At 37.1% G+C, this 22,950-nt stretch overlaps 5 protein-coding genes across 7 annotated transcripts; 3 read left to right on the top strand and 2 right to left on the bottom strand.

Moving 5' to 3' along the window:
* Positions 1–345: 345 nt before the first annotated feature.
* Positions 346–1,763, top strand: LOC103334950 (uncharacterized). The gene is made up of 3 exons (XM_008237934.3): positions 346–676; positions 869–985; positions 1,319–1,763. The coding sequence occupies exons 1-3, from the start codon at positions 392–394 to the stop codon at positions 1,430–1,432; spliced, it is 516 nt and encodes a 171-aa protein (XP_008236156.2). The 5' UTR covers positions 346–391; the 3' UTR covers positions 1,433–1,763.
* Positions 1,764–2,143: 380 nt separating this feature from the next.
* Positions 2,144–6,673, bottom strand: LOC103334960 (basic helix loop helix (bHLH) DNA-binding superfamily protein). The gene is made up of 2 exons (XM_008237946.3): positions 6,543–6,673; positions 2,144–5,413 (listed from the first exon to the last, which is right to left on the bottom strand). Exon 2 carries the CDS (start codon positions 5,366–5,368, stop codon positions 2,309–2,311), a length of 3,060 nt encoding a protein of 1,019 aa, XP_008236168.2. The 5' UTR covers positions 5,369–5,413; positions 6,543–6,673; the 3' UTR covers positions 2,144–2,308.
* A 3,362-nt stretch (positions 6,674–10,035) lies between these two features.
* LOC103334970 (uncharacterized) lies at positions 10,036–12,911 on the top strand. Of its 2 annotated transcripts, XM_016791295.2 has the most exons (3): positions 10,036–10,285; positions 10,787–11,475; positions 12,393–12,911. In XM_016791295.2, exons 2-3 carry the CDS (start codon positions 11,004–11,006, stop codon positions 12,446–12,448), a joined length of 528 nt encoding a protein of 175 aa, XP_016646781.2. In that variant the 5' UTR covers positions 10,036–10,285; positions 10,787–11,003; the 3' UTR covers positions 12,449–12,911. The 2 variants fall into 2 exon arrangements, with proteins under 2 accessions (XP_016646781.2, XP_008236180.2); XM_008237958.2 differs by having other exon boundaries at positions 10,036–11,475.
* A 2,459-nt stretch (positions 12,912–15,370) lies between these two features.
* On the top strand, positions 15,371–19,823 carry LOC103334981 (protein NETWORKED 2D). Its single transcript, XM_008237969.3, has 2 exons — positions 15,371–15,742; positions 16,407–19,823. Exons 1-2 carry the CDS (start codon positions 15,649–15,651, stop codon positions 19,583–19,585), a joined length of 3,273 nt encoding a protein of 1,090 aa, XP_008236191.2. The 5' UTR covers positions 15,371–15,648; the 3' UTR covers positions 19,586–19,823.
* Positions 19,824–20,038: 215 nt separating this feature from the next.
* Positions 20,039–22,325, bottom strand: NIC1 (nicotinamidase 1). 2 transcript variants are annotated; one of them, XM_016792751.2, is made up of 6 exons: positions 22,308–22,325; positions 21,794–21,963; positions 21,439–21,622; positions 21,157–21,290; positions 20,828–21,013; positions 20,039–20,528 (listed from the first exon to the last, which is right to left on the bottom strand). In XM_016792751.2, exons 2-6 carry the CDS (start codon positions 21,932–21,934, stop codon positions 20,439–20,441), a joined length of 735 nt encoding a protein of 244 aa, XP_016648237.2. In that variant the 5' UTR covers positions 21,935–21,963; positions 22,308–22,325; the 3' UTR covers positions 20,039–20,438. The 2 variants fall into 2 exon arrangements, with proteins under 2 accessions (XP_016648237.2, XP_008236202.2); XM_008237980.3 differs by lacking the exon at positions 22,308–22,325 and adding an exon at positions 22,097–22,233.
* Between the last annotated feature and the right edge of the window lie 625 nt (positions 22,326–22,950).

Consider the following 22,950-nt stretch of genomic DNA (forward strand, 5'->3'; position numbering starts at 1 on the left):
AAGATTATGGTAAGTAAACTCCGTCTATGGAAGAAAATGTAATAATGACATTGACACCACCGAGCATAATATAAATAGTTGAACAACTAAGCAAAAGTGGATCAAGGAAGATGGGTAGTAATTAACGAGAATTGTAGCCAAACAATGCTTTAAGTCCATTCCATACATGTGTTTTAATAATTTCATAAATTTGTTACACAATAATTTCTGGTTTGGTTAGTGTTCTTTTGTCATTTAATGGGTTTATGTGTAATGATTTTAAACTTTACTGGGGTGTTCATGAAATTTTCAAAACCTCAAGGATTTAGCTGAAATACGAAAGACACAAATTCCCAGACGAGAAAGATTGCTCCAATCTCGGCGACCCACGTAGAGAGAGAGAGAGAGAACTATGGGAGACGACGAGAAAGTGAAGAACGAGACTCTCCAGATAATCGGGCAACACCAGAACTTGCCCACTCTTGTCGTCTTCGATCTCGATTACACTCTCTGGCCCTTCTATTGCGAGTGCTGCGATGAGGATGAAATGCCGTATCTCTATCCACAGGCCTCAGCCATATTATATGCTCTCAAAGACAAGGCCATTTCCATGGCTGTTGCTTCAAGGTCTCCAACTCCTGATATAGCCAAATCATTCCTTCAAACATTGGGCATCCACTCCTTGTTTGTGACCCAGGTCTGTGGTGACCCATTCAACCTTTTTTTTTTCTTTTTCTTTTTCCTCTATTCATTCAGTTTCAATTGCAATGTTTCTATATTATGCATGGTTTCTTTCTTGGGTTTCAATTGCATTTTGTGTTTTTGTTGTAAAAGAATTGTGGGTATGTTTTCTTTGAACTAAATGGTATTTGGGTTTTTGTTTATGCAGGAGATTTTCTCCAGTTGGACTCACAAAACAGAGCATATTCAAAGAATTCATGCAACTACTGGGGTGCCATTTAGCTCAATGCTTTTCTTTGATGATGAGGATAGGAATATTCAAACGGTAATTTATCTGTCCCCTTGTGCAGCCCTCATATTCACATCTAGAACCCATTTAAGATTGATTATGCTAGGTACATTGGAATGAAATAATTTGGATTTGGATTTTTGAGTTTTGACAATATAATGTCATGTTTTGTGTTTGAAATGATTAGATACTATGAGTCATTTGAAATTCATGTCTTTATTCTTTATCCTTTCCTTTTAATTGCATATCCTTATTCATAGCCCTATCAAGCAATTTATCTATATAATGTAAATTAAATTAATTCTCTTTTAATAAAGATAACTATAATTCGATACATGCTAAGTGTGTTACATTACATGATATTTGCAGGTATCCAAAATGGGTGTGACAAGCATTTTAGTTCGTAACGGGGTGAACCTTGAAGCTTTGAGGCAGGGATTGTTGGAATTCTCTCGAAAGTCAGCTTCATCTAGCCGGAGGTAGTTGAGTTAGTTTGCCCCCCATTTCGGAACTGTAATGCTTAGTGGCATATGTAGTTGCTATTGTTAATACTTCATACGAATGAGAATGTGATGTATTGTTGCTCAAATACGAAGTTTATACATGCTTGTGTGCCACCAAATGTAACTATCATTCATAGTACTTCAGATACATTCAACTCATTGACTTGTCCTTGGCTAAATGGTACCAGATTCTTATACAGTATGTTGGAAGAATTCATTATGTTATCTGCTTTGAAAGTTATGGTGCAGATTGTCTATCTTTTAGATTTTATGACAGTTGATGTTGTTGAGGTCCAGCATTTTATCTTGTCTCTCTTTGTATCTTGCTAGTTATTCAAAATAATGATCGATTTGGAACTCTGCATAGGATGTTATAAAACGTGCAGGTAAGAATATCTATTCTCGCAGAAAAGATGCATTCTGCTAGTTATTCAAAATAATGATCGATTTGATCTTTTCTAATTACGGTCCCTTGCATGCACGTTTCATGCATCCATATGAGAGCAAAAGTAATTCAATGTTTGGCTAAGGAAAATCATTTCAGATATTCAGTGTTCAGAATGCACCAAATTAAAGTTGTATGAATTGTTAAAGGTGATATATTCAAAAGTTTTGAAGAAGAAGAAAAAAAAAAAGTTTTTCGAAAGGAAAGAATTCGCAACATAACCTTAAAAATTGAAGAGACATTAGCTGAAGCATATAAGCAAACTAAAATTACTTGCTTACAAGGAGAAATCAAATTTGTGGAACTTGTTCTAGTCATAAACAAATTACTTACACGCATATGGATCATCATACACAAGCTAAAAAATCCATGGTTAATAATTGATGTTCTGAATCATATATTGGTTACAAGCTAATTGTTGAGGTCTCTAAATGGAGATCTTCTGTCAGAAATTGCTTCAGATATCTTCATCACGGTAGGCGTACAAACATTCTCTTGTTCTGGATCAACAAGCTCATCATTCCATTTTAAATCCATTCCGGAACCTTTGTTGTCAAAAGAGAGCATTATCTTATCCAACATGCTCGTCAGTTGTTTATCTGTACTGGAGAACTCGCCGATCTTATCACCCAGCCCTCCAATAAACACCAATAAGTTTTCCTTTTCTGATGACAACTTAATGACATCTTCAAGTAAATTTCTTCTTTCACTTTTTAGCTCCTCAATCAAGGCATCTGAGTTTATCAGCTTTGTTTTCATTTGATTAGTCAGTCTCTTCACTTCTAGCTCTTTTGTTTCCAGTTCAGCTTCAGCCTCCAATGCTTGTTGTTTTGACTCACACAAGGATGTTTGCTGTGATTCCAGTTTCTGCTGTATATTACAGATTTCCTCCTCAAGTTCTAGAGCCATCAACTTCCTTTCTTCAATTTCAAGTGCAGCCATAACCTCAGCAGCAGTGATTTTCTCCCAAGCTTCGTGTATCAGATCAATTTCTGCCTGTTTCTCAGCTAGCTGTGAAGAGAAAGAATCTAATGAGCAATTAAACTTATGTTCCAAGGACTCCACAAGCTGCATGAGATCATTCACTCTCTGGTATTTCTGTTCTACACGTTGGATGAGCTTCTCTTTCTCATGCTCAAATGTTCTCTCTGCATCAATTTGTGCCATCACAGCACTTGTGAATTCTATCCTCAATGATTCTTGCTCTAGCCAGCTAATCTCTTTCTCCAGTTGCTCTAAGGTCTTGTCCTTCTCTCTAGCGATTTGGAGAAATATTGAATTCTCTGATTCAAAAGACATTTCTGTTTCTGTCTTTACGGAATTAGCTTCCTTTGTATCTAACCTCTCAAGCTTCTGCTCCAGTAACACAATCTTCTGCTGGAGGTTATCTATTATTTTGTCTTTCTCTTCAAAAATACAAAAAAGACCATTTTTCTGTTGCTTGGTGGTTTCCCCGACATCTACCTGTGCAAGAAGAGAAGCTTCCAACTCTTTACGCATTCCAAGACTTACTTCAAGATCACTTCTTAAGCGCTCTGCAATCGATTTCCATATTTCCAATTCAAATTCAATTTCATTTCCTTCACAGATTTTCTCAGCCAACTCAGTATTTGTTCTCTCTAAGGCATCATTAACTTCTCTAAGTTCCTTTTTAAGAACGCTTTCCATCTGCGAAACTTGCTGATTCAAGCGAAGTTCATCCTTTTCACACTCTTCTTTGACACCTCTCTGTACTGTTGTAAGAACAGCATTCTTTCTCTCCAGCTGCTGCATCAGTTGAGAAATATTTTGTTCTTTCTCTTTTTCACGCAGATCCATTTCAAACTTACCATTCACAATCTTCAGTTGAGCCTCAGAAATTCCAAGTTTTAAAACCAATAACATGACAGAAAGCTCCTCATTTTCCAACTTCAGCTGCATACTTAGAGAATGACAGGCTTCCAACTCCATCTTGAGCTCTTTTATCATTCCATCTTTATACTCTAGCTCAGACAAATAGTTTCTCACATCACTTGTCATCTTTTCTAGTTGAGAGTTCCATTCAGCTCCTTCGGCCTCATTTGTTGTACTGTCCCTGTGCATCTGCTCCACTTCCATCCTGAGTTCTTTTAAGGCAGCATCTCTACTCTCTAACTCAGATCTAGAGTTGTTCAGCTCCACTCTCATTTTTTCCAGTTGAGAGCTACATTCATATTCTTTGGCCTTAAGATTTGATGTGCAGTCTCTGAGCATCTGTTCCAGTTCCATCCTGAGCCCACTTATTGCTGCATCTTTACTCCCTAACTCCGACTTATGTTTGTTCAATTCCCCTGTCATGCTTTCCAGTCGAGAGCTCCATTCAGCTTCTTTCGCCCTATGACTTGCAATACAATCTCTGTGCATCTGCTCCAGACTTTTGAGCTTGTTTCGCAGCTTTGCGAGAGAAGGTGAACCTGGTGCTGCTTGGATTTGGGCTTCCTGCAGTTCTTTGAGAGAAATTCGCAACTCCTGATTTTCTTGCTGCAGCTTCCCTGTCTGATATTCCATTTCTTTATAAAATGTCTCTTTGGTGCTTAGAGACTGTCTTAGAGATGCAATTTGTTTGTCCCTCTGAGCAGTCAAGCATTCCAGTTGCGATTTGGCATCCTCGCGCTCAGAAAAGACATTCTCAAAGCGTGTTTGGAATTCAGAAACTTGAACTTCCAGATACTTTCTCCGGCTTTCTTCATGAGCCAGGGCTTGGTTGCACCTCTGCAGCCGGTTTTGAAGATCATTTGAAATTCTGGTTTGAGAATCTAAGCTTGTCTGCAATGAACAAATCTCATCAAGCAATGAAGACTTCTCCATCTCCCATTCCTTCTTACTTGCCTTGAACTGTTCTCGGAGCTTGTCATGTGCTTCTTCTAGATGTCTGAACTGCTCCTTCTTCCATTTTAGCTGATCTTGAACCTTCTGATTGTCCTCCTCTAGTTTGAGTATCACATCATCTCTCTCTCTTAGTTCTTTGGGTGCATTAGCTTTCTTCTCAGCTTCAGAACATTTCTTCTGTGAAACTGATAGACGGCCTTTAAGGCCTTCAATCTCTTCTCTACATGCACGGATTGTTTTCTCTTGATCCATTTTCTTCTCATTTGCCTCATCTAAAGCCAATACCATCACTCTGTTTGTATCTTCCAATTTTCGGGACTTCTCATCACAACCAACCCGAAGTTTATCGTTTGCAGCTCTAAGATGTTGGACTATGGACTCTTTATCTTTCAGACTACATTTAAGTTCTTCACACATGTGCTGTGCCACCGAGATTTCCTCTGCCTTCTCATTTAGTTCTTGAGCCTGCTTCTCAATTTTCAAACTTGCCTGCTGGAATTTAGTGAGCTGCTCATTGTGGGCTTTCCTCAAGTTTTCGGATAATTCTGCTTTGCTTTTATATTCTGCCCTGACCTTCTCAAGCTCAGCTTTAACTTCGTCCAGCTCTTCACAAACCTTGTCCATATTCTTTCTTTCAGGAGTATGAATTTCCAGATTATGAAAAACTACCTGTTTTCAAGAAAAACATAAATTAAATATACTTATAAGCAGGTATTATGCGCATGCCTAAACTCAACAGAATATGAATTGAAAACAATGCAGCTAAAGTAATCGGACTGGAAATGGCAATCATGCTTGGACAGCTCCAGAACCATGATCCTCTTTCTTTCTGCCCTTTCCTTTCCTTACGAAACGAACCAGAGGCTTTTTAGTTTCTAGTAATATTAATTCTAATAAAGAATGTCAATAATTTAGCTCATACTAATATGTGATTCTTTCACCCGAATAGGTGAATCTTGCGGAAAATTTGTGCAGTTGTAAAGATGTCAAAGACATTGATACTTCAGCAAAAGATGAAACATTTGTGTTTTTAGTTAAGCTGTGTGGATAAATGTGTCTGGAAACTCAAATTAACTCCTAGAAAATAATGAGGACCAAAAGGAATCCAAGGATATTCTGAACATACACGTTTATAGAAGGAAAGGAACTGATAAACAGAATGATCTAAAGCTATAGAGTCATTGTCAATTCTTTGGCTCAGCCATTGTTGTTAAGCCTTGATCCAGAGAAAAAATCCCCATAAAATCTGAATACGGAAAATCCATGCTTTGTTTGTTTGCTGAGAAAATGTGAGAAACAGAAAGAAACTAATATCTTGAATCTTTCAAATTTCCAACTTGAGGATGCTAATACCTCCCTTGTACTGAGCCAAACACATAATCAAAGCGAAAATAAAACCCAACAGAGAACAAAAAAGAACAAATCAAGATTTTATATTTGTTTTGTCTTCATTTTCTTCTTACTGTTAGCAACCAAACATAAAAATCAACGAATGTAGAAGTGACAGATTCAAACTAACATGGAAATTCAGAGCTTAGAAGCATATAAAAGCATAAAATGAAGCAGTCCTAAGTCTCTGACTTGACCAAACCCAGAAATCACAAGAAGCAAAAGCGAAATGTAGCAGAAATTTCAAAGAAAATAAGATAAATCTAACATAATAATGAATGCCTCAGTAATTGGTTCCAAAGGAAAACACAGGAAGGAAAAGGTTTCCTTGAGAATTCTTTCATTTTCCTGAGATTTCTCACTGGCCAAACAAGTTTTTGAGAAAAACAAAGAGAGCCCAGAAAAATACCTTGCTCGGAGACCATAGATTCTTCCTTAGGCGAGGACTTAACGCAAGTGTTGTGGAGTTTTCTGGTTCTTTGTGATGAAGAGAGAAAGGAAAAGCAAATGCGAGAATAGAAAGAGAACTAGCCGTTAAGACTCAAGGGTGGGCTTTTAGCCTTCGTGGATTTTAAAATGTTTTGTACGGAATATTATCTAACGGCCTTATGGTGTGTTTCTGAACGGCGTTATGTTTTTATCTAGCCGTTGGTATTTGGGACTGGATTTGGATGGGCTTTTTACGTAAGAAATTATTAGGGTTAGGATCCACTGGGAAAAGAGGGATCGATTTCATTGTGGATAAGATACAGACGTAGGAACTTGGAACAGAAGTCTGGGGGAAAAAAACCAAGAAATCTAATCCCCTTTTCAAAATTAACACATTGTTAATCCAATCAAATTTCAGGTTGAGCTCGAGGTATGAGTTCAACCCGTCCAAATACAACTCAAACTTGCATGCGGGCAAGAGATCTTGCCCTTTGGTTGAAACCATCGGCCAAGATTGAAACATAACTTGACGATAAAAACAAGTCAATTTCACCCAATTTTGACCTATCTTTCACATTTGTTCCGTCCCACTCAACACCAGGGGAATTCAGAAACCACCTTCATTTGACCCAAAGAAGGCATTCTTTCTGGAGAAGGAGTGGGCTTGCCAACAAAACCATGATGGTAGTTGTTACCTTAATTTGGTTTCTATGGAACCTTGAAAATCCTTGGTGCTTTTTTTTACCCCTATAGGACGTACGTGTGACTAGACTGGTCTCTTGTGGTGTTTACCATATGGTTGAAAATGGATTTCACCCAAATGTTTCAACAATCATTGTTTTCATAAATCTTTTGGTGAGGAACCATGAGAAACGTTGATGAAAATCGAGGAAAATGGTGCTCCGATTTTGAAGGAGAAATTTGTAAGTGGTTGCAATTTTGGGTGGAGTAGAGCTTTTGTCGTGGGAAAGAAATATATTTTCTCAAAATTAAAGGTGAAATGGTTGCAGAAAATTGAGTCAAACTGACCCTTGTTTTGACAAAACAAAAAAAAAAACTGACCCATTTCATATAACAAAACAAAAAACTGACCCATTTTCTCTGCATTTGGACCAACTAATAACTAATTACAACTAGTCTCTCCGTATGCCTTTTCGTGCTTGTCAGAGATTTTTTTTTGTAAAAAATTTAAATTAATTTTAGAATTAAAAAAGATAACGGGTAGTTGTGTTCCATAAAAATATGATTCATTATCTAATTTTTTTTAAATTAATGTTTGGATTAACTAAAGATATTTTCTGGTATTTTGAATGTTTAACCATTCTCTGTTTTTTGCTTTTATATATATAAATTTACACCGATGTGTTTGATTGAAGAAAGAAATAATTCGTTTTTATATAAGAAAAACAGCCCCAAAATATATTAGAAACAATAACTAAGCACGCCTACAACTGTCAGGTCTACAATGAAAAATAAAATAAGATGAAAACTCATTACTTTATTACAAGTTAACCCAAAATCTAGTTAATTCTCTTTTCACATACCCTCTCTACCGAAATTTTTACTGTTTGGCAGCACTGAAACTCAAAAAGAGGTAATGTGTGAGCGTTTACCAAGAAACTAGTTTTAATATAAGCCATAAACAAATTACTACAAAAAGCAAAAGCCCACACAAGTTGAAGTTTTTTTTTGGTCTGAACCACACAAGTTGAAGTTATGATAAGAGGCTTAAGAACATGCCGACATGCTAAGAGCGCTTCTATCCATGGTGCTATGACAAAGGGTAAGGGTAAGTAATTTTTTTTTGGCTTTTTCATCCATTGTCATGGCAACCCAAAGATAAATACTATTCACATGAGTTTAATTTCATTTTTATGTATGAAATTTAGGTATGTATAAAAAATATTTTGAATATTTTGGTAATTTTTCTGAATTTTTTGTAATTTTATTTATTTATTTATTTTACTAATGTCGGCGCAGCGCCCTCAGGCAACTGTTTAGGTTATTCTTGTTTTCGGACCTGGTCAGTCTTCGTGGAGCCCACAACCTGCCCAAGCTGGATTTGTGCCGTGGAGTGAGTTTCTTCAACTTGGAGAGATCTTTTGTCCGAACTAGATTTTGCGGTGGAAGTGCTCTTAGAAAGACTACAAAAAGCCAAAACTGCTTTGGCTTGTTTGTTGAAAGTCTAAATTTGATTAATATTTGCTAGCTCGCTATGCATTGGATGGGATGGGACTGTTTTTCTCTTTCAGGGCGGCCTTTTGGTCTAACCCTTCCTTTCATTCTCATGTAACGTGCCAATTTGCAAAAATCAACTGTTCCTCTTTTTTGTATCTATTAGGCTGTCAATATGAGGAACATTTGTGTATCGATCCATTACCCCTTTTCATAATGCATTTCGACTAGTTATAATTTCTTTTTAAAGTGCTTTATGCACTTTTCATTTCTACCAAAAATTTAGTGTTTCATAAAAAAGTTAAAGCCAAAATCTAATTTACGGTCATATTAAGAGTTCAATTCTCGTTCTTCTCTTTTTGTATATTTTCTTTGCATTCTTTCAAATAAACGAAAGATGAAAATATAATATGATAGTTGTGGACCTTCATCATTAAATTCTTTATATAAAGAAAAATAAAAAAGATATGATAATTGTGGGATTGTGTAGTTATTTCAGCTCTAAGATGGATTTAAGGGGTACACGGATTCAAACTAATACATACATTGACCTGGTCTTCAACACCACCTTATCATGTCCATCAACCATCACCGTCCCTCCCTGCCAATTTACCATGTCACCACCATCGCGACCACCTCTACTACAACCACCTTGTCATGGTCATCATCATCATCACTATCCAAACAACCACCATAACAATCACTAACCACCGAGTGTTTATTATCGTTTGGATTAATAAAGCATTTCCCTTTCATCGTTGGGGTCTTAAGACATGCCACATTTGACTATGATGAATCGCTTAAGTAGTTTCCTTTAGGACTTTGATTTTAACAAGAATTTGTGAGACAACAAATTCATATCTTCCCGGAAACTGTGATTGGTTAGTCTTAGACTTCACTAATTTAAGGCAAAGACCTTAATACACATTCAACAATCATGGTCATTTTGTAATTTTCCTAGAAGCTCACTGGCTGACCTAGTTTACACGTGTCAGTAACTTGCACCGCAAACACACGCAATGATTGGGTTTGCAACCACCACGTCAGCAAATTTGGACGGTACTAGGCCTCCACTTGTCGTTGAATTAAAAATTACCCCATTGATTAGTCCCGTATTTAGATCAGATCTCAAATAATTTGGGGAGCACAGTAAGATCCATGCTCCGCCGGACCATTTGACCAGAAATTTTAGATCGTGACCGTTGAATGTGCCACGGTAAAAGTCCAAGATAAGATGGAAGTGAAAAACCAAAGGGAGACCTTCTATTATAAATTCAGAAGGAGACGGGCACTCTCAGTTGGTTTCTCAGAAAACAGAGGGAGAGAGAGGGGAAGGGGAAGAAGATGATGATGGTGATGATGGGGTTGGGAAAACCCAAATAAGTTTCTCTCTCTAAAATTTTCTTCTAGGTTAACCACCGTCGTCTGCCGCCTAGAGTTTGGGTATTTTTCCGGGCAAAAATGACCGATTTCACCATTTGAAGTCTCGAAAAATTCTGACTTTGGACTTGAGATCGTGACCCAAGTCTTCCCTTTTGATTTTTTTGGGTGGGTTTCTGTTCTATAAGTCAGATTTTACCAGTATGAAGACTTAAAATTTCTGGATTGTTTTCTGGGTCTGTCAAGTGCCAGTTTTCTTGGTAACTTTGGACCTAAAAGGCTAAAAAGGGGTATTGGGATGAAATTGAAGTATTCTTTGAATTTTTCTATTGGATTGTTGTGATTTTTGGAGTTTGAGTAAGTTCACGTTGGTTTTTTTTGGTGTTTGAGTTTGATTCTTGAGAGTTTTCTATTAATAGAAAATTCTCGCTTTGATGATTGAAATCTGTGATCAGAGATAGTCCAAATTTGCTAATTCAGTGGACTAAGTTTTACCTCATAGATCAAGGACTTTTTGCACTCTTTAGTTTTGTTTTGAAGATTTTTTTCCTTTTTTATAACCTAGAAGATTGCCTTTTGTTTTGTTCTATCTTAACCATTATTGAGGATAGTGGATTTGTTGGATTGAATTTAGTTATAACTTTTCCTCGTGTGATTTGCTTTTGCTAGGAATTGAAGCGATCATTTCCTAATACAGTGGTTGCTGCAACAGGCAGGAACCATTTGAAACTAGCAAACTCCTTTTTGGGCTTCCCATTCTTTTGGTCTCAAACTGAGTCTCTGGCTTTCTACTCTTCTTCCCACAATTCTTTGCCTTCACAGAGAGAGGTGCTGGACCATCATCTTTTAGCTTCCTCTAAGTTTGGGTTTGAAAAGGGAAAAAGAAATGGCAGTCTCTTTCACTCGTTTGTCATGGTGTTGGTGGGGTGGGAAAGAGAATGAGCCTGCTAATAATGGGTCTTCTCTAAATTCTTCTTTTGAGTGCGGTTTTGGTGGTCTGAGGGAACCTGGAACTGTCCAATTCCCTCCAGTTAAGGGCACGAAAATGTCCTCGCCTCCGAGAAAGGTTAAGAGGAAGTGGCAGAGTAGAGAAGAGAGGAGGATTGATAGGGAGTATGATGTTGTTATTGTGCCATCGGATGGTGGAGGCTGTTTGTCAGGGTCTGAATCCGATGACTCGGACTGGTCCATAGGGTGGTTGGAGCCTCATGGCCCTGATTTCCAGAGTGATGATCAATCGGATAATAGTTTTGCAGTGCTGGTCCCTTGCTACAGCCCTGGTTGCAAGGAGGTGGTGGAGGGTTCTAATAATGAGCTTTTGAGTGCCATCAAGAACCTCCCAGATGAGTTCTCTTCTGGTAATAGATGTTGCTCTTCTAATTCTGTTTCTGTCCTCCTTTCATTGTTTAGTTATTAGGATATTGCTGACTTCTGTTCCTCGTATATCTTGTGCATCTACAGCTTGATTAATTATTGACTGAAAACAACCTTTTGGAACTGTTGAGTAATTTAAGTTAATTGACTTCTGTGTTCTTAATAGGCCAGACAAAATCATCTGTTAGGTGATCACTTGGTTCTTGGCAAGAATAAAGTTGGATTATTCATGTCATGTCAAAATAATTTGGTCATTCAATTTTGGGAATTCTTAGTCAATTATTGTCATAATGAAGAAATCAATCTGTCACCCGTCTTGCTGATTTTAATATTTATGTAGAACAATTGTTTGGTTAGTATCTACTACTGAAAATCAATTGGTGATTAAGGTATCCTGTTTTTGTCCATTCCTGTAAATACACAACTTACTTTTGCGGCTGCAAATCTCACAACCATCACAGCACAGCATATATGGGGAAGTGGAATGCACTTTGATATGCATTATATTGTTGGGACCTCCTGTCCCAATTTTTTAACGCTAGTCCAAACGGTTTCGGGAGTCATTTGCCTGGAGCATCAAGTGGATTGATCAGTCACTTAGATAATCCTTATCTTGACAACCTGCTCTGGTTGGCAGATTTCTTGCATGACCCTCACAAAACTCCAAGTAACACTTAATGTTTTGACCCTTCCTTTATGAATGGTGTGAAATTACATGAGAACACGTCCAAAGGACCTGCTAATTGAACATGAGAACAAAATCACTGAACTTAAAATCTGATTCATTTACATTAGGATTGAACATGCTTGTTGGTTTCTTGTATGTCATCTGTTTTAAGTTATGCTTTCTAGGCTCTTAAAATGTCATCTGTGCTAATCTGCATTTTGGTCGTATATGCAGATTGCAAGAACTATATGGAACAGTGGCTTTCTTCTCTTCAGAACTTTGACGCCTAAGACTAGCTGATATATCTCAGGATTGGCCCTATTTTGATGAGTTCTTCGTTGTGCGATCGTTTTTGAAGAATCAAATCTGGTACATAATTGGGTAAAAGTAGAAAATAATTTAGAATGGGATAGGCCCTGCATCAGCTACCTTCCTAGAAGCGCAGAAGATTAACATCCATCAGACTTATGAGGATAATTTCAAAGCGCCTTTAATTTTGAAAGAGCTGGGAAGATCCTTCTTGTTTTCCAGCAATGCTGCATGCTAATAGTGTAGCATCCTTCTACTACTAGGCGCACATCATCCAGTGCAAAGAGAAATGTGAAATAGCCATGGAGTGTTTTTTTTTTTTTGGGGGTAAATATAGATTCTGTGAATATCATCATATTTATGCTCTTAGCTTGCTACTATTGTAAATAAACTCTTTTCCAGAAGTTAATCAAGGGCCAGAAATCTACTGAATTTTGCAGCAAACGCTAGGTTCCAAGAATTTTGTTGGTGAGTATGTAATGTGATTGTGATGCTCTTCTTTTTTTTATTCTCAGCCCTTAAATCCCAACCACTTGGGCTATTATATATGTTTTAAAGAAGCATAGGTCATGGTGCTTTGTTTAAGGCACTGTCACTGTATTTCATAGGCTCAGTTGCCAATTGCCATGCCTTGAAATTGCTTGGGGATCAACCTTTGTTATTATTGCACTCATTTGGTCCAATCTGACCCCTCAAAAGAAGCTCATTTTCAGGTCAATTACGTGGTAACTTTGCGCTGTTTTTCTGTATGAGTGGTAACTTTGAGCTTGTGGCCACATTTTAATTCCGGCTGTGTAGCTCTGAATCACATGACAATGATCGGCCTTTGAATGTTGGTTTTAATTTTTTGTCTTGTCAGTTCTTCAAGTTGCAAAGAGGGGCAATTGATTCGTTTCGGGTAGTGGCTTAGCCTTTTGTGGCATTATCTAGTGAGACTAAAAGTGGACCACCATAATTGTGACTGGAAGATAGTTGAATTTGGGGCAGAGATGAGATTAATGAGTCCATCAGTGGCATTTGTTGGCACTCTGCAAAAAGTGTTTTGTTCATAGGTTCTTTAAGAGCCCTTTTCGCCAAGTGGAAGAGAGAATGTATTTGGCTTGTGGTGGGCATGCTCTTGGTTCTCTCTCCTCTTTCTCTCTCCCACACGCAGAGTTATTGTCTTAACGTACATGAAGAAGCGTGTTGAGAACACACAATTATACACGGTAGACTTCAAATTACGTATTAAAATATATAGAAATTTGAGCGATTTCTCTATTCATTGTAGATTAACTTTTAAACGTGTTCAGAATACACAATTATACACGGTAGACTTTAAATCTTGTATTAAAACATATAGAAATATGAGCCATTTTTCTATTTATTGTCGATTAATTTTCATGTTTAACATGAAAGACTAAGATTTTATATTGTAATATAAATGCTTAGACTTTATCATGTGTCTCTATTCATATTGCTAGGACAGAAATTTATTATCATAGTTTTTATTCTTTGGAAAACGAAAAGCAGACCTTTTTTAATATATAAAAAAACCTACATTTTTTCTTATTGATTTTGTAATGTAATGGAAAGAAAGTTATGCTAGGACTGAAGATTTTATTATCAATGTATGTATTATTTGGAAAAACAAAAGGCAAACAGTTTTTTATATATAAAAAACCTACGTTTTTTTTGCATTTAATTCTTTAATAAAGTGGAAAGAAAGTTGTAAAAATACTAGCTTGTTGTAAATATATATAGACATTTCGTCATATACCCATTCTTAGTACTAATAATAACCCTACACTATTTAATTTTTATAAACAAATCCAAAAAATGACAGCTGGTTCTATTGAATTGAATTTTAATTATTAAATTATTTTGATACCCTATTGAGTGTTTTGGGCTTTTTTATGAGGTTTTGAGATTGGGTTTGTTTTAAGAAATCAATGACAATTTTGTAATTTAAAAAAAGTTAAAAGCCTTTTTGTTATGTGTAAATAAGGTTTGAGTGTGTTTTTAAAGTCCATTTCATATAGGGTTTTTTAATAATTTGGACTCCTATATTGTTTAATAGTGAATCTCCCCAAAAAAAAAAATTTTCCAATACATTAATAAGGGTAAACTTAAAAAACAAAATTTAACTTCGTGTAATACATTTTTTAAGTATAAGAAAAGTGACACATGTGGAAGAAACGAGAAAAAATCCAAAAAAATAATTAAAAAGAAGGTTGCTAGCATATCCCAATTTATTTTGCTTTTTCTATCAACAGTTTTCTTTTCCCATGTCCGGTTCTCCCTCATTTCATCATGCCAGATATAAAGTAAAGCACAGTATCCCTCCAAAAATAACAGAAATACCTGTCCCTTCCCGGCCTCTACCAAACTGATTTGGGCACCCAAAGGTTCCCCTTTATGAATGGGGTCCACCTTGGTCCAATTTAGGTTGCTTCTTCCTGAAGACTATTTTTGAAAGGAAAATCTAATGTCGGTTGACAGATTACTTGCACGACTTCTGCACCAAAATTCATAGGAAAATTAACACTATTATTTTTCTTTAAACAGAAGAAAACACAAAGGGTCTTGGACATTAACTTGCAGATCAAAAATCTTGTTAATTATGTGTTTGAGTTTTAGACCACTGTTTGTACTTAAAAAAAAAAAAAAAAAAAAAAAACCTACACAAAGCAAAGGCAGAAAAAAGTCACTTGTCCAGGGTGTCCAAGCAAAAAAGAGGGTGCTCTTCCCACCCTGGAAAAGCAAACATGCCACCTGGTTTTATATTATTTGATTGGCTTCCTAAGATTTAGAAGAAATAAAAAAATTGTACGTCTTTATGACTATTGGCTAATGTCTTCTTTTTTTTCACGAGGAACTCTTTTTTGAGTCTTTTTTTTAAAAAAAAATTTTCAAAAAGAAGGCTTTGACAAAATATTCGGACCGAAGTTTGCTCCCCTCCATGATCCTAAAATTAGAAAGTTGGTGGCACATTCCTCTGTTGCGCACGTTCTTTCTCAAACTCTGTGTTTTCTTTTCATTTTTCCTCTTTGATTCTTCAAACCCTCTTGCTTTTTCTTCCTGAAAAACTCCTCTAGAAAGTAAGTGGTTTGTGTAACATGTGGTTTTTGGTGTAGAGAGGCAGAGAAGAGAAAAGGGTTGCATGGTTTTGGTCTCTGGAGAATAAGAGAGATCAAGAAAGATGTTGCAGAGAGCTGCAAGCAATGCATATTCATGGTGGTGGGCCAGCCACATCAGAACCAAGCAGTCAAAATGGCTGGAGCAGAACCTCCAAGGTACATAATCATCTAGTTTTCAGGATCTTAGTTTTTTTTTTTTTTCTTTTTCTAATTAAGAATTACTCTTGATCTTTATATCTGCTATCTGATTATGTTCTATCTTGTATGAACTTTCTTATCTTGGAAATGTAATGTAAATTGTATTCTAAATCATTCTTTCTGGCAATCACATCTCTCTTCTAAAATGGTGTCAAAGTTCTAAGTATTCCGAATATTTCATCTGATAAAAAAAATTAATGATAAAAATTGGATGTTATGTTACAGTTTCTCTCTCCCCTGTGCTTGGAGGAATTACCCTTTAAAAAGAGAGTTGTGGTTTTCTTTCTCCAAGGCCATTTGCTCAATTTATATCTGCAATGTATTTGAAGTTGTGATTGGAGAAAACCTTAAATGTTGTTTCATTTTGTTGTGTAAGGTAGCAGATATTCCAACCTTTTCCATAAGAACAGGAAGTTTCAATATGATTGAAATTTTGTTTGCATTGTAAACCCTGGAAACATCAAAATCGAAGTTGAAAACAAAAGTCTTCTGTGAATCAAATAGTTCTGATCATATATTTGAGTTGTGGTGTCCCCCTTGATACTTTATTTTGTTTTTCGCTTACCCGAAAAGAAGTTGTATATGTCTTCTGGCACTTGAACATAGTATATGGGAATTGCAGATATGGAGGAAAAGGTGCAATATGTGCTTAAACTTATTGAAGAGGATGGAGACTCTTTTGCCAAGAGAGCAGAAATGTACTACAAAAAGAGACCAGAGCTGATACACTTTGTTGAAGAAACCTACAGAGCGTACCGGTCCTTAGCTGAACGGTATGATCACATTTCAACAGAGCTACAAAATGCCAACAACACGATTGCTTCTGTTTTCCCAGAACAAGTTCAGTTTGCCATGGATGAAGAAGATGATTATTCCTCACCCAGAATGCCAAAAAGGCCTCCAGATATCTCAAAAGGGAATATCCCAAAGGTTCCGAAGGGTCCTACTAAAGATCTAAAGAGTCTTCTTACAAAAGCAACAGCTAAAAATAAACTGCAGCCTCAGATGTCAATGAAAACAGTAACTGCTAAAGCAGTTCCTAAATCTGGCTTGAGCAAACCTCAGGCACTTGAAGAGATTGACAAGGCTCAAAAACAAATTCTGTCCCTACAAACTGAGAAAGAGTTTGTAAAGAGCTCATATGAAAATGGACTTGCAAAGTACTGGGAAATAGAGAACCAAATCAAGGGAATGCAAGAGAAAGTATCCAATTTGCAAGATGAATTTGGTGAGGGAATGGTCATTGACGATAATGAGGCTCGGAATTTGATGGCAGCATCTGCTTTAAATTCATGCCAAGAGACATTGGCTCAGTTGCAGATGAAACAGGAAAGTACAGCTGAGGAAGCAAGAATTGAGTCACAACGGGTTAAGGATGCCGTGAAGAACTTAGAGTCTCTTAAGAATGAGTTTCATCATGGTCAAATCAATCAGGAAAAGCCAAATGCACAGGATGAATCTGTGAATGTAGTAAATGAGAAAAAATTGGACCAGGAAGTGGACAGTGTGGCACAACAGAAACAGAAATTGGAGTTGTTACGAGATAAAATTAAGGAACACTACGAGGCTGGGCCTGAAACATCTCTCACTATTGCGGAAATGGCAGATAAGATTGATGAGCTTGTGAATAAAGTGATCAGCTTAGAGAGTGCAGTTTCATCACAGACTGCTCTAGTTCAGAGATTAAGAAGTGAAAATGATGACATCAATGAACAAATTCGAATTCTGGAAGATGATAAGGTAAGTCTCATTGATGGCAAGAAGGACTTGGGCAAAAAGCTGAAGGAACTGGAGGAAAAATTGCATCAAGTCCAGGATCTAAACCAAAGTGTTGAAAACCAGAATGACAATCTCCAGACACATTTTACTGAAGCACATTGTAATCTTGGTCACATTTCTCATAAACTGCGAACCGTGAAGCCAGATGAGGAGGTCAAGGTCACAGGCTCATCAGAAACGAAAGAGGGATCTCTGGGGGAAGCCAAGTTGCAAAAGCAGTTTGAAGGAGAAGAAAAAACAGTTAATCCTGATGATGGCTTCAAGGGACTGCAGGAAGCAAAGTCAGGAGAGGAACTGAAGGCTACAGTTTCACCGCAAAAAGATGAAGAACCTCGGGCTGAAGTGAGACCGTCAAAAAAGTCCACAGAACATAAAGAAACACCAAATCCTGCTGATGGTTCTGTAAAAGCTACAGATATTCTCCGTACTGCTGGTGATCAAGGAGAAGATGTTTGTCAATCCCTGGAAATTAATAACGAAGATAAGAAACATCTGGACAAAGATGACAAGCAAACTTCAGTGCACCCTGTGGATAATCTTCTCAATATGGAACCAAAGGAACAAGCAACAAGGAAAGAAGATGACAAGCAAACTTCAGCGCAGCCTGTGGATAATCTTCTCAATATGGAACCAAAGGAACAAGCAACAGGGAAAGAAGATGACAAGCAAACTTCAGCGCAGACTGTGGATAATCTTCTCAATAAGGAACCAAAGGAACAGTCAACAGGGAAAGAAGACAAGCAAACTTCTGCTCAGACAGTGGATACTCTTCTCAATATGGAACCAAAGGAACAGTCAACAGGGAAAGAAGATGACAAGCAAACTTCTGCTCAGACTGTGGATAATCTTCTCAATATGGAACCAAAGGAACAAGCAACAAGGAAAGAAGATGACAAGCAAACTTCAGAGCAGACTGTGGATAATCTTCTCAATATGGAACCACAGGAAGAAGAACCAGACTGGCAGAAATTGTTTTTGAATGGGATGGAGGACAGAGAGAAGATTCTATTGGCAGAGTACACGACAACTCTTCGGAACTACAAGGATCTCAAGACGAAGTTCAGTGAAGCTGAGAACGACCTCTTTGAAACATCAGTCCACATAAAAGAACTGAGGAGTTCCAGTGCCATGAAGGATGAAGAGATTAAATCATTGCATAAGAAACTGGATCTTCTGCTACAGAGTATGGGTAAAAATAAAGACTCAGAAGAATTTAAAGCTTTAGATCACCAGCAGACCCCAAAGAGTACACCAGCAGATAAGAAAGACAATGATGAACTTGTGGGAACTTCAACTATATCAGCAATCGAAGAAAAATTCCGGGGAAATATTGATGAACTGTTGGAAGAGAACTTGGATTTCTGGTTAAAATTTAGCGCTTCATTTACACAGGTACAACAATTTGAAACTACTGTAGAAGATTTGCAGTCTGAGATATCCAAGCTTGAGGAGAGAAGAAAGAAGCAAGATGGAAGTAGTCATGCAAAATATTCTATGAAATCAGATGCACGACCGCTATACAAGCACCTAATGGAGATACAGACTGAACTAAATGTTTGGTTGGAAAAGGGTGCATTACTGAAAGATGAGCTGCAGTGCAGATTCACGTCTTTATGCGACATTCAAGAAGAAATAACGAAAGCTTTGAAGACAGGTGCTGAGGATGGCGACTTCGAGTTTACAAGCTACCAAGCTGCAAAGTTCCAAGGCGAGATTTTAAATATGAAACAAGAGAATAACAAGGTTGCAGATGAATTGCAAGCAGGATTGGACCATGTGAACGCACTCCAACTTGAAGTAGAAAAAACTATGGCAAAGTTAAACGATGAGTACAGGCTCTCTGGATCAAAGAAGCAACCTCCTGCACATCTAGCTCACTCTGAGAGTCGGTCCCGAGTTCCCTTGCGGTCATTTATATTTGGTGTTACACCAAAGAAGCAAAAGCGATCAATCTTTGCCGTTGTGGCCCCTGCAATGCATAAGAGATACCAAGATTCAAAAGCTAGATCATCCCAGCAGTAATTTTTTTCCATTCCGTGCTGTTTGTTTTCTTTTCTTTCATTTCGACTTTTAAACAGTATTTTTGACAGATTTCCGTGGGGTTCTTCCTTTTCTTTTAGGTCTCCCTCTCTGTTTTTGTTTTTGATCTGGGAGGAATATGTTATTTGATTACCAAACATGTTTTGTAGTTTGTAAGTATCAAAACAATATGAGCATTTAAGCCATTTGTTACCATATTGGCATGGTCATTTAACTCCAATTCTGCATATGTTTATTTAGTTCCAAATACATCTCAGTTCAAAGTTGATGCCACCATCACATGATTTCTTTCTCCATATTAGAATCAGATAAAACCCTATTAATCCAGTTGATGAGTTAATTTTCCTTGCCTGCCTTCAGTGAGCATGCAATTAATCACTCCAGCTCATTTACAGTTGAAACATCAAACACGAAATCGCAGGCTGCCAATGCACATAACAAAGACATAGCCGTAGCCTTATAATTCAGTGAAATAGAGTGCAAAGTGTAAAGCTTCTCTGTACATTTTATTAGTAAAAGAGCAAATTATAATATATCTTTATGCTGTGACCCTTCCAGCTGCCATCATGGGTCATCACTTCTAAACACACCATTTTCAGTTACTCTTATTGTTTCACTTCTAAACACACCATTTTATTAGTAACAGAGAAAATTATAATATATCTTTATGCTGTGACCCTTCCAGCTGCCATCATGGGTCATCACTCCTAAACACACCATTTTCAGTTACCCTTCTTGTTTCCTCCCACATGTGAACTGCCTGATGAAGACAGCTCGTCATATAGAGAGCATAAGTTCACTATTTAGAAAAGGCACCCCTCGCAAAGAGAAAGCCTCATGGATTTTTTGTATTCAATGACACTTCCGACACAACCTTTGCTCCTCTTCCTTTGGCTATGTAAAGGCCTATGTGATGCATTAGCTCCTGGAAGAACAACCAAACGATCAAACTTGTAGAGTTCTCATTGACAAAGCAAACCAAGGGAGAAAAAAAAAAGCAAGTGGAAATCTGAAGAAGTCAATCTTCTCTATTCCCCTCGTCAATCTTCTCAATCTCAAGCTCAAGCCTGTCTTAGTCTTCTGTTTTGAAAGTACTAGTTATAATTGTGGCTAGATACTTTAAAGACAAATGTTAAGGTATACAATGTCAAAAGGGGACAAAGAAAAGGAAAAAAAATAAGAACAAGACAACTACTAACGATAAAAATATTTGATTTGAGGTACCTGGGGATGAGCCACAACATCTTTGGCAGTTTTGGCAACATCAACTGGAAGATCAAAAGTGGCACAACCACGGGAATACACAATCACATCCTCCAGAGGGGCAAGGAGACGACGATTTCTAGCAGACAAAGTGGTACATACAAAATCTAGCACACATATATCTGTGCATATTCCTACGACCAAGATCTTCAAAAAAACAAAGAAAAGAAATAACAAAATTAGACAGAAATAACAGAATTCCGTAGGCACCAACTAAAAGAATCAACATAAAATAGAAATAGCACGATCACAGGTGGATGAACACATTTCGGGGTTTAGGAAATGCGTACAACTTTGATCTGATTACTCTGAACCCAATTGATAAACACATTAGAGCCATCTTCCTCAACTGAACCAAGAAATCCATCAATGCAATCTTTACACCGAAGGGTCACATTTCCTTCATTCTCCAACCATTTCAGAGCTGTGAAGATAATTATATAATTAAGAGAGAACTACAAACACAACGAAATGCCTGAAGTATATTAAGCTAATCCAAGAAATATATAGTTGCTGCTGCAATAATTGGGGGGGAAATGAATGACAAGAGAAAAAAAGGAAAAAAAGGGTACCTGGGACTAGCTCTGATTCTTCAGTTCCAATAATACAATGAGGAGGGTAAGGAGGCTCAGGAATGTCAGGGTGATGGGAATCAAGGAAAGCGAAGACAGGCCATTTTCTGTCACAGAAAACTCTGGCAAGTCTCACTGATTCATCCACCATTTCAGAGATTTGCTTATCAGGCTGTCTTGGTGCCTATTGTATATGCATAACATGGCCGCATATATAAATAATAAACCCCAAAAAAAGAAGTTCAAAGCTTTCTATGAACCAAGAACTTATAGATGGAAATAAATCTAAAATCTTATTATTTTCCATAAACTGGATAATGAGAAAAACAGCGCAGAAGGGGAAGAGGGAAATTACCAAATTGCCAGCACCGACGGTGCAGAAGCCATTGACGACGTCGACGAGGACAAGGCCGGTCTTGGTGTCACCGGTGAGATGCAGAGATTCTTGGTGCACCGGAAGCTCCTCCTTCAACAAATCAATCGTCTGCACACTCATTCTTTTCTTTTCCTTTTTCTTCTTTCTTTCTGATAAAGAAATATGAAACAAAGAATCAAGTGAACACGAAGACTTTGAAAATTGACAGCTTTTTGTATTAAATTACAGAGGAAAACGAAAGCTGTTTCAGACTTGTGTGTGAGAAACTTATGATATATGTACCCAGTCAACGGTAACAGGGGAAGAAAGGAACCAGCAACAAAAATAGAATGGTTTTGCACCGTTGGATGTTTGGCCTACAACGTTTCTTATACGAATACGGCAAAATACCAAATGAGAAAAAGCAACAACAGTTATTTTATTTGTATTTTGTACCAGAGACAAAAACCTCAAGGACCCAAAAGAAAGGGAGACAGAAGATACAAACAACTACCTTGGCTTTTGGCTTTTGATGCCTTGGAAAGTACCTTAACCCCTTCGTCTCCTTCTTATTAGAAAAAGGATAGGAACAAAAAACAGTGGGATTCTTCCTGCCAATCAGTTTAAAGTAGAATCAAATAGGATAATCCATCTCCTATTAGACCATCTCCAACCATGTTGGGGCTAAACTCAAATTTTCACCCTCCAAAATACAACTATTCATGTATTTTCAGGACTCAAAATTTTTTTTCCTCCAACCTTGCAGACTCATAATTTGAGTCTGCAACTTTATTAAATTGTTTAAGAATGATTAACCCCTAATTTTTTTTCTTGTTAATTTTTCTTGATATTATTTTTGTTTCAATACTCATGATTTAATTTTCTAAACATTTTAACCTAAAAAAATTAAAATTTCAAAACATAATAGAATTTCACTTAAAAATAAAAACAATTACAACACCATACGTATGCCCGGAATAATTCGAACCCTTCATTGAAGCCATTGCCATAATTTTCTTCCATTTTTACTTTTACTTTTACTTCATTGGATTCCTTTATCCTCATTGAATAATGTTCTGAACCATTTCACATCTTGTGTTGTTTCAATCACGTTCTGAACCATTATTTGTGACTATTCATCTAACTTTGCCATTGTT

Source organism: Prunus mume, linkage group LG1 (assembly GCF_029339155.1).
Source record: "Prunus mume cultivar Tortuosa linkage group LG1, ASM2933915v1, whole genome shotgun sequence".
NCBI lineage: Eukaryota > Viridiplantae > Streptophyta > Magnoliopsida > Rosales > Rosaceae > Prunus > Prunus mume.

Bases quoted from the DNA above. Each gene is read 5' to 3' on its own strand.
- LOC103334950 (XM_008237934.3), top strand. From the start codon at position 392: ATGGGAGACGACGAGAAAGTGAAGAACGAGACTCTCCAGATAATCGGG. The intron at 677-868 runs GTCTGTGGTGAC...TTGTTTATGCAG, and splicing joins ACTCCTTGTTTGTGACCCAG to GAGATTTTCTCCAGTTGGAC. The intron at 986-1,318 runs GTAATTTATCTG...TGATATTTGCAG, and splicing joins AGGATAGGAATATTCAAACG to GTATCCAAAATGGGTGTGAC.
- LOC103334960 (XM_008237946.3), bottom strand. From the start codon at position 5,368: ATGGACAAGGTTTGTGAAGAGCTGGACGAAGTTAAAGCTGAGCTTGAG.
- LOC103334970 (XM_008237958.2), top strand. From the start codon at position 11,004: ATGGCAGTCTCTTTCACTCGTTTGTCATGGTGTTGGTGGGGTGGGAAA. The intron at 11,476-12,392 runs GTAATAGATGTT...TCGTATATGCAG, and splicing joins CCCAGATGAGTTCTCTTCTG to ATTGCAAGAACTATATGGAA.
- LOC103334981 (XM_008237969.3), top strand. From the start codon at position 15,649: ATGTTGCAGAGAGCTGCAAGCAATGCATATTCATGGTGGTGGGCCAGC. The intron at 15,743-16,406 runs GTACATAATCAT...TGGGAATTGCAG, and splicing joins GCTGGAGCAGAACCTCCAAG to ATATGGAGGAAAAGGTGCAA.
- NIC1 (XM_016792751.2), bottom strand. From the start codon at position 21,934: ATGAGTGTGCAGACGATTGATTTGTTGAAGGAGGAGCTTCCGGTGCAC. The intron at 21,291-21,438 runs GTACCCTTTTTT...TTATCTTCACAG, and splicing joins AGAATCAGAGCTAGTCCCAG to CTCTGAAATGGTTGGAGAAT. The intron at 21,014-21,156 runs GTACGCATTTCC...GTTTTTTTGAAG, and splicing joins AGAGTAATCAGATCAAAGTT to ATCTTGGTCGTAGGAATATG.